The sequence below is a fragment of the Myotis lucifugus genome, unplaced genomic scaffold (assembly GCF_000147115.1).
Source record: "Myotis lucifugus unplaced genomic scaffold, Myoluc2.0 scaffold_36, whole genome shotgun sequence".
Classification (NCBI taxonomy): Eukaryota; Metazoa; Chordata; class Mammalia; order Chiroptera; family Vespertilionidae; genus Myotis; species Myotis lucifugus.
In genome coordinates this window covers 5,656,598-5,669,867 of record NW_005871084.1, presented here as the reverse complement: position 1 = coordinate 5,669,867, position 13,270 = coordinate 5,656,598, and the positions used below count along the sequence as shown (strand labels likewise).

Below are 13,270 nucleotides of genomic sequence, written 5' to 3'. Positions count from 1 at the left end.
TCCCGACTGGGCCTAAACCAGTAGTCGGACATTGGGACCCCTCGGGGGATGTCCAACTGCTGGTTTAGGCCCAATCCCGACTGGGCCTAAACCGGCAGTCGGACATATCCTCTCGCAATCCGAGACCTCTGGCTCCTAGCCGCTCGCCTGCCTGCCTACCTGATCGCCCCTAACCACTCTGCCTGCCTGCCTGATGCCCCTAACTGCTCGCCTGCCTGCCTGATCACCCCTAAACCACTCTGCCTACCTGCCTGATCACCCCTAACCACTCTGCCTGCATGCCTGATCACCCTTAACTGCTTGCCTTCCTGGCTGATTGCCCATAACCGCCTCTGCCTCGGCCCCCACAGCTTCATCTGGAAAGACATCCGGAATGACGTCTGGAAGGTCATCCGGAAGGTCATTTGGCTGTCTAGTCTAATTAGCATATTACGTTTTTATTATTATAGATTCTAATTCATTTTAATTTTAAAAACACTGGACTGACTGGGGTGGGGATGGTCATTAAAAATCAGAAACCCAGATATTTCTGTTGTTGGGTTTGTTATCCTTTTAGATCCTTATCAAAATGAATGACTCTTCATTTAAATATCAAGATGTAAAGACAATCCATTCTGTGCAGTTTCGTTTCTCAATCAGAAGAAAAAGAAACAATTTCTATAGTAACTCCCGAGTGTGACTAAACTTGATACCCCCATATGAGGAAGAACAGAGGACAATGGAAAGGGGAAGCTGGAAGAAGAAGTGGCTTAGACAAGTCAGGCCTTGCCACCCCAAATTTCCCATCAGCACATACTCCCAGATGGAGCGAGGTTCTCATCATTTTTCCAGCAGCCCCAACCTACTCTCCCAGGATGGATTAAAGAAAAAGATACTCTCTTGGGACTATCCACAAAATACAAAGTTTAAAGGAGCATGTGACCATATTTTATGTAGGATTCATATCCAAATAGGGCATTCTCACTTATTTCCTCAATAATATCTAACCTCTTTAATCAACCCTTTACGACTCATTTCCCCTTTAATTCACTAACCATAACAACTTATAAAATTTTTGTGTACCTGGTTTTTAAGATTGGAGAAAGGGAAAAGCCTGTATCTAACATCTGCTAATTACTAAAATGTTCTGTCCTTAGTCCTCCATTCCTGACTTTTCAGGAAGAAATCTTTCTTCCCAATGTCTGCCATTCTTAATGACTTATAAGTATGAAGTGTAAGCTGTAATCTTGTGTATGTCTATGTGTGTGAATTGTCTTTTGCAAATAGCTGTATTACATTTCAGCACATACATATCAAACCCTTCTAATGGCAATAATCAGTGAAATGGGAAAATCACACCAACATTCCTCTCCCCTTTCTTACCACAGTCATGTTCTCCGGCCTCACAGTTCTCCCCCATCATCTACCTTCCTATTGAGAGGTTTGGATAATCACAGAGTGAGAGCCTTATTATAGACTAAAAGCCTGGTGCACAAAAATCGGCACTGTGGGGAGGGGGTTCCTCAGCTCAGCCTGGGCCCTCTTGCAATCCGGGACCTCTCAGGAGATGTCCGCCTGCTGGCTTAGGCCCGTCACCCCTGGGATAGGGCCTAAGCAAGCAGTCAGACATTCCTCTCGCAGTCTGGGGCTCTTGCAGTCCAGGAGCCCTTGCTCCTTACCACCCACCTACAGTGGAGGAAGGACAGGCTCCTGCCACTACGCTCACCAGCTGTGAGCCCAGCTTCTGGCTGAGCAGTGCTCCCCCTGTGGGAGCGTCTGTCCCCTGGTGGTCATTTCGTGTCATAGCGATCTGTCATTCTGCCATTCGGTCGATTTGCATAGTAGGTTTTTATTATATAGGATGCACTATCCTATTAGACCAGTGGTCGGCAAACTGCGGCTCACGAGCCACATGCAGCTCTTTGGCCCCTTGAGTGTGGCTCTTCCACAAAATACCACGTGTGGGCGCGCATGTACAGTGCGATTGAAACTACGTGGCCCATGTGCAAAAGTCGGTATTTTGTGGAAGAGCCACACTCAAGGGGCCAAAGAGCCCCATGTGGCTCGTGAGCCGCAGTTGGCCGACCACTGTATTAGACCATGGAGATGGCATTTTGGCCAACCAGCAACAGAAAGGAGCATTAACCCAGATTGTAAATAAGACATTTAAAATCACCAGCAACAATTTAGAAATCAACATTTTCCACATCCTTTTAAGAGATATTTCATATCCTACCTCTTGTGCTTCACCTCTCCTGCTGACTCTCCAGAAAGCCCTCTGAAGTTAAGAACTGCATTTTGCTACAGTATTAAAGGTGCAAATATAAAAAGTCTGATTATGCTATGATTTCTCCCTGATGCTACAATTTATCCAGTAACTCAAAGATCCCAGAAACCACTCTTTATTTCTCCATTTTCCTCACGCTCCATATGTAATTCATCAGTAATCCTGTCGCTCAGTCTCCAAAACAAATCTATCGACGTCTCTCCATTTCTACCCTCGCCTCCTGCCTCGTATACACCAAAAGAGCCTCTCGTCGGTCAGGCCTCCCTGCTTCCATCCTTGCCCCCCACACATCTCTTTTGCACACAATAGCCAATGTCAGGTCGGTAACTTTCTGAAAGAAAATTATTTAATGACTTGCCATTATGCCAATAATAAAATTCAGCCTCTTTACCCTGGTCTATAACAAGACTCCTGCCTTTCGGTCCCTCCTTCCAGTTTTAGAGCTTTCAACAGGATCTTCTCCCAAAACTCATTCCACCAGATCTTCAATAATCAGATTCTTTTTTTCATGGAAGTTTCCGTTTAAAGTCCCCTCCTCAGAAGAGCTATTCCTCCTCTGTCATTTTTTGTCATATGGCCTTGTAGTACAAAACTTCGATGATTTGATATTTTTTCTTTTGTCTGTTTACTTATTATTTATTGCCTGTCTCCCAATGTAAGCCCATCCAAGAGAGGGGAATTTTACTTGTTCTTTGCTATATCCCAATGCATAAAACGCATACCTGACATATAGAATAAATACTTGCTGGCTTCCGAACAGTGACTTATCATTTGTGTGAATGTTTAATATACAACACTATTAAACTCAATAGCTATTAATCTTTTTGTTATTATTGTTTAAATCAAAACAATCTGTCTTTCGTAAGGTTGATAATTTACATATACTTTTATTTACATCCTTATTCATGTTTAAGAAATTATGCCTCTGATTTGTTCCAAAAAGAATGTGAAGCAGCTGCCTATTACACTGCATTTAGTGTGAAAGATCAAAATACCTCTATGTAGGACATTCTATAAAATACCTGACCAATACTCCTCAAAACCATCAAGGTCATGAAAACACAAAGACTGAAAAACTGTCCCAGACCAGGGAGACAAAGGAGACATGACAACCAAATGCCATGTGGTACCCTGGATTAGATGCTGGGACAAGAGAAGAATGGAAAAACTAGTGAAATCTAAATACATTCCAGAGTTTAGTTAAGAGAAATGGACTCATGTTGCTTTCTCAGATTTGATAAATGCACTGTATGTTTGGGAAACTGGGTGAAAGGTATGTGGAAACTCTCTGTACTATCTTTGAGGCTTTTCTGTAAACAGAAATTTATTCCAAAATAAAAAGTTTATATTAAAAAATCGACAACTCCACGTACAAAAAAATTTACTGTACTTTGACCATAATTTTGCATAGTCAAAACTATGGTCAAAAGCAGAATGTGGGCCATTGACTTACTGCCTGTACAAGCACTTAAATATAAAAGCACAATATTATTTAACTCTTATTCACATTTGCCACCACAGGAGTAATTTCAAAACAATCAGACAGATGTGCTTTTTGCCTCTAATATCACCTTAGTTCTACATGCAGATCTGAAGAAGACATGCCATCCTTCCCCTCTTCTCTAATGTGGGTGCTACCCTGTCATTTAGAACTTCCGTCTGCCTACTAGGTTGTCAGACTCTTCCAAGTCCTATCAACCTAAACTCTGCCCACTGCTTCTTCTCTAAAAGGAGCAGAAACTACTATTTCTAAGGGTATCACATCATCAGAGAATGTCTTAAATTGATCATTCAAATGCAACTAGTATTTCAAAAAGACTTCCTAAACATTATTCTCTAATTTTCTGTTAAGCATTTTACAAAGTTATTCCCTATTCATTCACTTGACAAATAATTACCATCAAACTGCAGTCTGAATCATACTGAACTTGGATAACAAATTAGATTATAAATTCAAAACTATGAAAGCAAATTCCACGGTCATGCTTTTGTACCCTAGAGAGGTTTCATCATTTCATAAATACACCCAAAACCAAGAGCCAAAGCACTATAATTCATCCATTTTACACATAATTTGATAAATGTGATATAAAAACATCCTCACACACAGTACCTTATAATCCTAACATTTATTTACCTTATTTATCATGCTATTCTGGTTTCCATTTCACACACACAAGTATATTGTTTCATGGGTCATGGTGATCTTTTTTTAGGGGACTACAGGTATATAAAATCGTCAAAATAATTAATATGAAAAAAAAAATTAAACCATTCAAAAGGCAGAAGTTGAAAAAGGGAGATGACATAAGATTAGACTCTTACAAGAAAAAATAGTCAGAGGACGAGGGGAAATTTGTGACAATTCTCTGGGTATTTTGTGGTTTTGCAGCTGTCTTCCCTGGGCCAGTCTTTTAAATAGTCTCAACCTCATGTTTCTCATCTATGACATTAATATAGTGATGCCAGCCTACCCACTAAATTCTTTTTAAAAGTATAAACAAAACCTGGCAAACAGAACACACTTTCTAAAAGCTACTTTTAAGCCCAAATGAGCTTTTAAAAAATGAAAAATTGCCAATTACTAGAAGTATATGAAAAAAAAAATTAATGTATTTTGGAGCTGGGTAAAGCTGAAAGAAAGCAACTCTTTCATCAAAGAGAAGCTGAACAGAAGAATTCTTGAGTAAGTGCTTACCTTAGAGACTTGTCGAAGCCACCTTAAATACTCTGTGAATGTATCAAAACAAATGTAGTAAGTCTGGCTTTGGGGTCCAGAGGAGCTAAATGCTAAACAGTGCTGGTGCTTTTTCACTTCTTCTACCTATAAAAACAAAGAGACAAAAACAAGTAAGAAAGCAGAATCATCTACATTTCTTTAACTATGCCTTAATAAGTGAGCCTGCACAAATTTGTATCTTCCCCTATATATAAATATATATATATTTCTCCTATTATTTTAACCCGTGTCTGATAAACCAATTTGAGTAACAAGTAAGCCAAAAAAAAGGGGAGTTTTATCTCCATTAGATTTCCCCACAATAGTGAAATTCTTTTTCCTGTTTAAAACTGGAATAGACTCCCTCTTTCTTATCTTTCTATATTCTCACAATAGGATGTTGGGGTTCTTAGTTCCTCTTGGAAGGATTTTTACTTAAGAATTTTTACTTTGGGTGGATTTTTACTTAAAGAACTTTTATATTACTCTGAACTACAACCTTTTTACTCTGAATTACAACCTTTTGTATTACCCTGAATTATAACTTTTCAGGCATGTTAAGTTTTTTTTATTTAATGTGAAATTCACCTAAAATAAAACCTTACTGTGACAACTTTCAAATTCCTAATAATGCAGTGATATAGTCAAATCAAATTTCCAAGCAAACTTCTAAGCAAGTTTCTGAAAAATTTTTAGAAAAATATGTTTTACCACCACTAAATTATGCATATTTTTAATTATTTTTTTACTTAAGTACAGTTTATATGCAATCTTACATTCGTTACATTCATTTCAGATGTACGATATAGTGATTGGAATTTTTATACCTTACAATGTGATCACCCCACTAATGCTAGTAACCATCTGTCACCATGTAAACTTAAAATTTTTTAAAACTCTCAAAATACCAGGTTTTATGGTTGAGTTGTACCAAAGTTATAAGAAACAGATCATTCCCAACTTGTGCAAACTCATCCACCAAACAAAAAATGAAGAAACCCCAACCTATTCTAATAAGGCCACTATAACAAAAAACAGATCAGGACATAAAAGAAGGGAAAAAATTACAAGCCAATCTCAGTCATGAACACTTATCTCGAACAAAATATTGCATCAGAATTCAGTAATATAGAAAAAAATCAAGAACAAGTTAGAATTAGCTCAGGAAAGGAAAGATGTTTTAGCATTATTATTGGAACTATAGAATTATTAATCACATGAATAGATTAAAGAAGAACATCCTATGATTATGCCCACAGTTGCAGAAAAAAAAAGCATGTGATAACATTCACTAACCAGTCATCATTCATAATAAAAACTCTTAGCAAACTAAGAACACAAATAATTCCTTTGACTTGACAAAGGGTATTTATCTAAGTCCTATTAACCTAAACTCTGTCCTAAACATCTAAGGCAAACTTCAATGTTAATATCAATCTCTTTAAAATCATTGATTAGACAAGTATCTACTGCTTCTTTTCAATACCACACTAGAGTTTTGGCCATTACAATAAGACAAAGAAATGTATTAAGGAAGAAATAAAATTGTCATTATTTAGATATGCCATTACTAGCTACATAGTAAACTCCAAAGAATCTATAAACATCATATTAGAACAAATAAGAAAATGTAGCAAGGTGGCTGGATATAAGACAACACTAAAAAACAAACTGTATTTCTAAACACTACAGAAACAAAATTTTTTTATAACATTTAAACTAATCCATATTGACAGAAATCAGGCCAGTGGTTCTTGGGGATGGGGAGAAGTGAGAGGAAAAAGGTAGAAGGGAAGGGGTGCAAAGGAACACAAGAAAACTTTTGGAGGTGATATGATCACTATCTTGATTGTGGTGACGGCTGTACATAGCTATCAAATTGCAATCGTGGGAGTATACAATTATAAAATGGTTATCAAAATGTGCATTTATTTTATGTTAATTATACCTCAGTGAAGTTTGGTGAAGCTATAGAGAAACGAGAGCACTTGTACAATGATGTGAGTGTAAAATGGCACAATAACTATGAAAAATAATTTGCCATCACTTTGTAAAAGTAAATATACATATGCTCTATATCTTTGAGGCTTTAACTGCACTAAGTATGTGTCCAAGAGCAATATTTCTCAAGAAAGGAGGTCAAAATTCCTATAGTAACCAGTTTATTTTTTAGTTTTGTCTTATATCCAGCCACTTTGCTAAATTATAGTAACCTATAGGAATTATGGATTGAGCAGTTCTTCATTGTACATTGTGAAGGACTAATACTTTGCCTGACATTTTACTAAGTCCCTGCCCTGTATGTGCCAATAGAGTACCCTTATAGCTAAGATATTGATATTAACCATATACTCATCTATTTCTCCATTTCCCAGACCTTTGCAATTAAGGTGGAGTCATGTGACTAGTTCTGGCAAATGAGATGTGGACAGAAGTGGCATGTGTCACTTTTGCAGCCAAATATACATGAGCTGGTTAATGACCCTTCAGTTACCCTTTTCCCTGCCTAAGCAACAAAGGAAGGCCTCATGTTCTAAATGTTATAAGAGAGCAGAGCCTCCATCAGGCTGGGTCCCTATACAATTATGTAAAAAAAAAAAGAAATCCCCACCAATCCACAATGGACATATGGTGTGAGTGAGAAATAACTGCTATGATAAGTCGCTGAGATGTGGGGGGTTTTGTTACCACCGCATAGCTTAGCTTACATCCTTGATAAGGCTGACTGTTAATCATTTGACAATTAATTAAAACACACGCACATATTACCAAATGTTCCCTTCAAGCACAGTAATCTACTTGGGAACTACTGCCCTAGAAACACTACTTGCATACTAGGAGGCATATAAACATAAGACTATTTCAGCAGCATTATTTATAATAATGAAAAACTAGAAGCAACCCAAATGTCCATCAACAGAAAAATTTATTCAGAAATTATGGTAATTTAGAACATTTACAGAGTGGAATATTATACCGAAATAAAAACCACATATAGCAAGCAACATAGACTCTCATTATAAAACTTAATACTGAGTGAAAAAAATTCACTCACAGAAGACACACACAGTACAATGCCATTCTTATTCAGAGCAAAACCTAGCACAACATAGTTACATGATAAAACTTATTTAAGAAAATGATGAATACATATTCTAGGACAGTGGATACCTGTTGTGGAGACAATGGAACAGACGTAAAGAGAAACAAGTAGATGGGATTAGCCAAAGAATATATATGCATAACCCATATAAACAGACAACACAACAGTGTGGTAATGGCCAGAGGAAAATAGGGGGAGGGGTAGAGGGACTGGGTGGAGGTAGGCAAAAGGGGGAAAAATGGGGACATCTGTAATAGTATCCTACCTAATAATAGACAAACATGGTAATTGACCGTACCTTCACTATGCCTCCCAATGGCTAATCAGCATGATATGCAAATTAACCGCCAGAAAAATTGCAGCTAATTTGCATATTGCAGGCAGGGCGGGACAATGCGAGCCGCCATCGCAAGCTGCCATCCAGGCCCCCATGTGCGACCCCAGAAGCCGCCTGCCTGTCGCCCGTGATTGGATCCGATCCTGGGCCGCAGGCCGCCCCGGAAGCCCCAGAAGCCGCCTGCCTGCCACCCATGATCGGATCCGATCCCGGGTCGCTGGCCGGCCCCAGAAGCCCCAGAAGCCACCTGATATGGTAGTAACTCTATCAGTAAGCACTCTGAAAGTCAGTGGCATAAATGCATCAATTAAAAGACAGATTATGAGGGTGAATCAAAAACAAAACCCACTTTAAATATAAAGATACATATAGATTAAAAGTAAATGATTTAAGCTGCAGCCTGTTTTGCTCAGTGGATAGAGCATTAGCCCATGGACTGAAGGGTCCCAGGTTCGATTCCAGTCAAGGGCATGTATCTCAGTTGCTGGCTTGATCCCCAGTCCCTATCAGAGCATGTGCAGGAGGCAACCAATCAATGTGTCTCTCCCTTTCCCTTCATTCTCTCTAAAATTCAATGGAAAAATATCCTTGGGTGAAGATTAACAAAAACAAAGTAAATGGATTAAGTAACATTAAAGAGATTATAAGAAAAATATATTCCAAATTTTGTTAGTTGTATAATGGTTGTTTAAATTATTAACACCTAAGAAACTGGGTGAAGGGTACATATAATATGCTGTAGTATTTTATAGTTTTTTTTACATGTATGAGATTATTTCAAATTAAAATATTAAAAAATTAAAAATTAAATTAATTGAAATGTAGCTGCATTACATGAAAAATCTCCTAATTGCTTCTAGCATAATTTATTAAATTGTGCTAAAATTTACAAGGGTTCAATTAAAAAATATCTTAATTCTAAATGATATAATAGAAAATATATAATAGTGCAGTTATGAGCACTTATCTGAAAATAAAAATTTAAAGAAGTGAATTTAAAGAAGGGATTAGCCAAAGAAAATATATGCACAACCCATGGACACAGACAACAGTATGGTGATGGCCAGAGAGAAGTGGGGGGCAAGAGCTGGGTAGAGGGGGCAAAAGGGGGGAAATAGGGACATCCTATATAATAATAATAAAAGGCTAATATGCAAATTGACTGAACGGCAAAATGACCGGTTGCTATGATGCACACTGGCCACCAGGGGGCAGACGCTCAATGCAGGAGCTGACCCCTGGTGGTCAGTGCACTTCCACATGGGGAGTGCCACAGAGCCAGAAGCTGGCTCATGGCTGGCCAACGCAGAGGTGGTGGCAGGAGCCTCTCCCACCTCCGTGGCAGCACTAAGAATGTTCAACTAATGGTTTAGACCAGATCCCTTGGGGGCCTAAGCCTTTAGTCGGACATCCCCCGAGGGCTCCCTGGCTGCCAGAAGGATATCTGACTGCAAGCTTAGGCCTGATCCCCTGGGAAGTGGGCCTAAGTCGACAGGTGGACATCCTCCAAGGGGTCCTGGACTACAAATGGGCGCAGGCCGGGCTGAGGGACCTGCCCCGAGTGCACAAATTTTTGTGCACCGGGCCTCTAGTAAACAATAAAATAAAATCTAGCCCTGCCCAGTGTTGTTCAGTGGTAAGAAGGGTCGTGGATTTGATTCCCTGTCAAGGGCACATACCTAGATTGCATGCTTCACCCCTAGCCCACGTCAGGGTGTGTGTGGGAGGCAACCAATCGATCTCTCCCTCTCTCTCTCTCTCTCTCCCCCTCCCTCCCTCCCTCCCTCCCTCCTCCCTCCCTTCCATTCTCTCTAAAAATCAATGAAAGAATATCCTTGGGTGAGGGCAAATAAATAAATAAATAATAAAGTTAAAAAAAACGAGAACACAAGTAGAAACACTGGTATTGATTCTGCTACTTTTTGTGAGTAGTAGGTTAACAAGTATTCAATTTATTATCCATCATAATTTAGCAAATATTAAATAAAATGCATATAAAAAATCCATTAAATTTCTAAGAACAAATTAAATACAACATAGTTGTTCAATGAATAAAAACTTCTCTACTACACAAATACCCTTTTTCATCAATTAAATTAAGAGAGCTTTAGTTTACTTCACATTTGGAATTCTAATTTCAAATGCAAACAATCATGCTCAAGTGTATGCCAAATTTGATTATTACAACAATTATGTCTAGGTTATGACCAATGTATGTAACACTCATTACAAGCTATCCTATATAATAAAACCCTAATATGCAAATCAATCGAACAGAACAATGAACGGCAGAACGACCAGTCACTATGATGCACACTTACCACCAGGGGGCAGACGCTCACCACAGTTGCTGCTCCTGAGTTGAGTGTCTGCCCTGCCCCCCCCAAGAGGGAGGCGACCGATGGCGGCAATTAGAGGGCAGTCAGCCAGCCAGTGGGGCCAGCAGGGGCCCTCTGATCACCCCGCCCGCCAGTCGCCCCACAGATCGGTCCTGATTGCTGGCCAGGCCTAGGGACCCTACCCTATATATTGGGAACAGTCTCTTAGATTTAAAAATTAAAACCTGACAAGGCTACTCTAACACTGAAAATACAGGATGATGCAGTGATGACATGCATGGACTCTGGCTTGTAAATTTTATGGTTAGCCCTGATTCTGACACTTATAACTGTGTGACAAAGCCAATTACTTCTCTTTGCTTCAGTTTTTCCACCCATAAGATGGGAGAAATGGTACTACTGGCTCAGAAGGATCATATTATATACTACTTTTTATAATCAGGGCAAGAAAATGTAGCTTCCCATACAATAGCAAGATGCCTTTCACCTGTATGAAAAGTATGGTCACTGGTGCATGCAGCGGCAGTCGGACATCCCCCGAGGTGCAGGCCAGCTGAAGGACCCTCCTCCCCCGCCCCCCCCCCCCGCACAAATTTCATGCACCGGGTCTCTAGTCTTTATATAAATTTTAAAAATTAAATTAAAAAAACCTTTCCACTTACTCTTTGTTTTTCCTTTAAGAACACAACTGAATAAAAAAAAGGAAGAGTGTATTATTTTTCATAACTTGGTCATCGGGTTTTAAAAGACTTAAGTTTTTCAACATACTCAATTATTTTTAAAGGCATAGTGCAAAACAGGTTTTACAAGGTTTGTCTGTGAGAAAAGAAAAGCTATTAACTTTCAATTCACTCAATGGTCGAAGTACATCCAATAACAGGCCTGGGAAACAGGACAAGAATCTAGCTCTGAATGAAAATGCTAATTATAATTGAATCTTCTGACCTTATCTGAACATTCCACTGCTTTCCTGACTCTGCTTCTCTGAGCACAATAATCTTTATGACCATCTCCTTCATATGTCAATAGATTTTTTTACTCTTCAAGTTCTATCATAATGGCTACCTCCTTCACCACAAAATTCCGATTCCCCACACAAAATGCAGTATTCCTACCACTAATCTTCCGCACTACTCTTTTTCACCTCTCCTAGAGCAGATATTGTTATGTCATCCTCATCTCTGGGGAGTAAACTATAAGCTATTCAAAGCAGGGACGGTGACTTATACATCTTGGTATTTCTGGGACACCAATCAAAGTGGCTTCCCTACAGAGCATCTACACTAATAAAAGAGAAACATGCAAATTGGTCATCACTCCACTACGCCCACCAGCCAATCAGGATGAGTATGCAAATTAACTCAACAAAGATGGCGATGCCCATAGCAGCCAGGCGGTGCTTGGGGCTGCTGGGGGGCAGATGGGAGACACAAACACACAGGGAGGCCAGCACCCAGCAGCCCCAAGGCCCGCCACCACAGTGCTGGGGCTGCTAGGGGCCGGATCAGAGACACAAACCTGCAGGGGAGCCCGGCACCCAGCAGCCCCAAGCCCCGCCACCTCGGTGCTGGGGCTGCTGGGGGCAGGATCAGAGACACAAACCCGCAGGCCCGACACCCAGCAGCCCCAAGGCCAGCCACCGCGGTGCTGGGGCTGCTGGGGGGATCAGAGACACAAACCTGCAGGACTGGCACCCAGCAGCCCCAGCAGCCCCAGCACCCAGCAGCCCCAGGGCCAGCCACTGCAGTGCTGAGGCTGCTGGGGGCCGGATCAGAGACACAAACCCGCAAGGGGGCCCTGCACCCAGCAGCACCAAGCCCCGCCACCTCGGTGCTGGGGCTGCTGGGGGCAGGATCAGAGACACAAACCCACAGGCCCAACACCCAGCAGCCCCAAGGCCAGCCACCGCGGTGCTGGGGCTGCTGGGGGGATCAGAAACACAAACCCGCAGGACTGGCACCCAGCAGCCCCAAGCCCCTCTGCTGCAGTGCTGGGGCTGCTAGGGGCAGGATCGGAGACACAAACCTGCAGGAGAGCCCGGCACCCAGCAGCCCCAAGCCCCGCCACCTCGGTGCTGGGGTTGGATCAGAGACACAAACCCACAGGGGGCCCCCCGCCACCTAGGTGCTGGGGCTGCTGGGGGCCGGATCGGAGACACAAACCCACAGGGGTCAGGCAGAGGTGGTTAGAGGCGATCAGGCAGACAGGGGAGAGCAGTTAGGGGGATCAGGCCAGCAGGGGAGAGCAGTTAGGGAGATCAGGCCGGCAGGCAGGTGAGTGGTTAGGAGCCAGAGGTCCTGAGGGGTCCCAGATTGGAGAGGGTGCTGGCCAAGCTGAGTGGACCCCCTTCCCATGCACGAATTTCGTGCACCAGGCCTCTAGTCCTATCTAATAAAGAGAGAATATGCTAACTGACCCTCACGCCATCGCAAACATGGCGGCGCCCACAGCCATGCTAATTGACTGCCCCACCCTCAAAGATGGTGGCACCCACAGCCAATAAGGA

At 41.3% G+C, this 13,270-nt stretch overlaps 1 protein-coding gene across 1 annotated transcript in view; it reads right to left on the bottom strand.

The window, feature by feature from the left end:
• PHLPP1 (PH domain and leucine rich repeat protein phosphatase 1) overlaps positions 1-13,270 on the bottom strand; it is a 207,090-nt gene that overhangs the window by 95,720 nt on the left and 98,100 nt on the right. Inside the window, exon 4 of the mRNA XM_014454458.1 lies at positions 4,965-5,090. Within this exon, the coding sequence (XP_014309944.1) occupies positions 4,965-5,090 (126 nt within the window). The remainder of the gene's footprint in view (positions 1-4,964; positions 5,091-13,270) is intronic.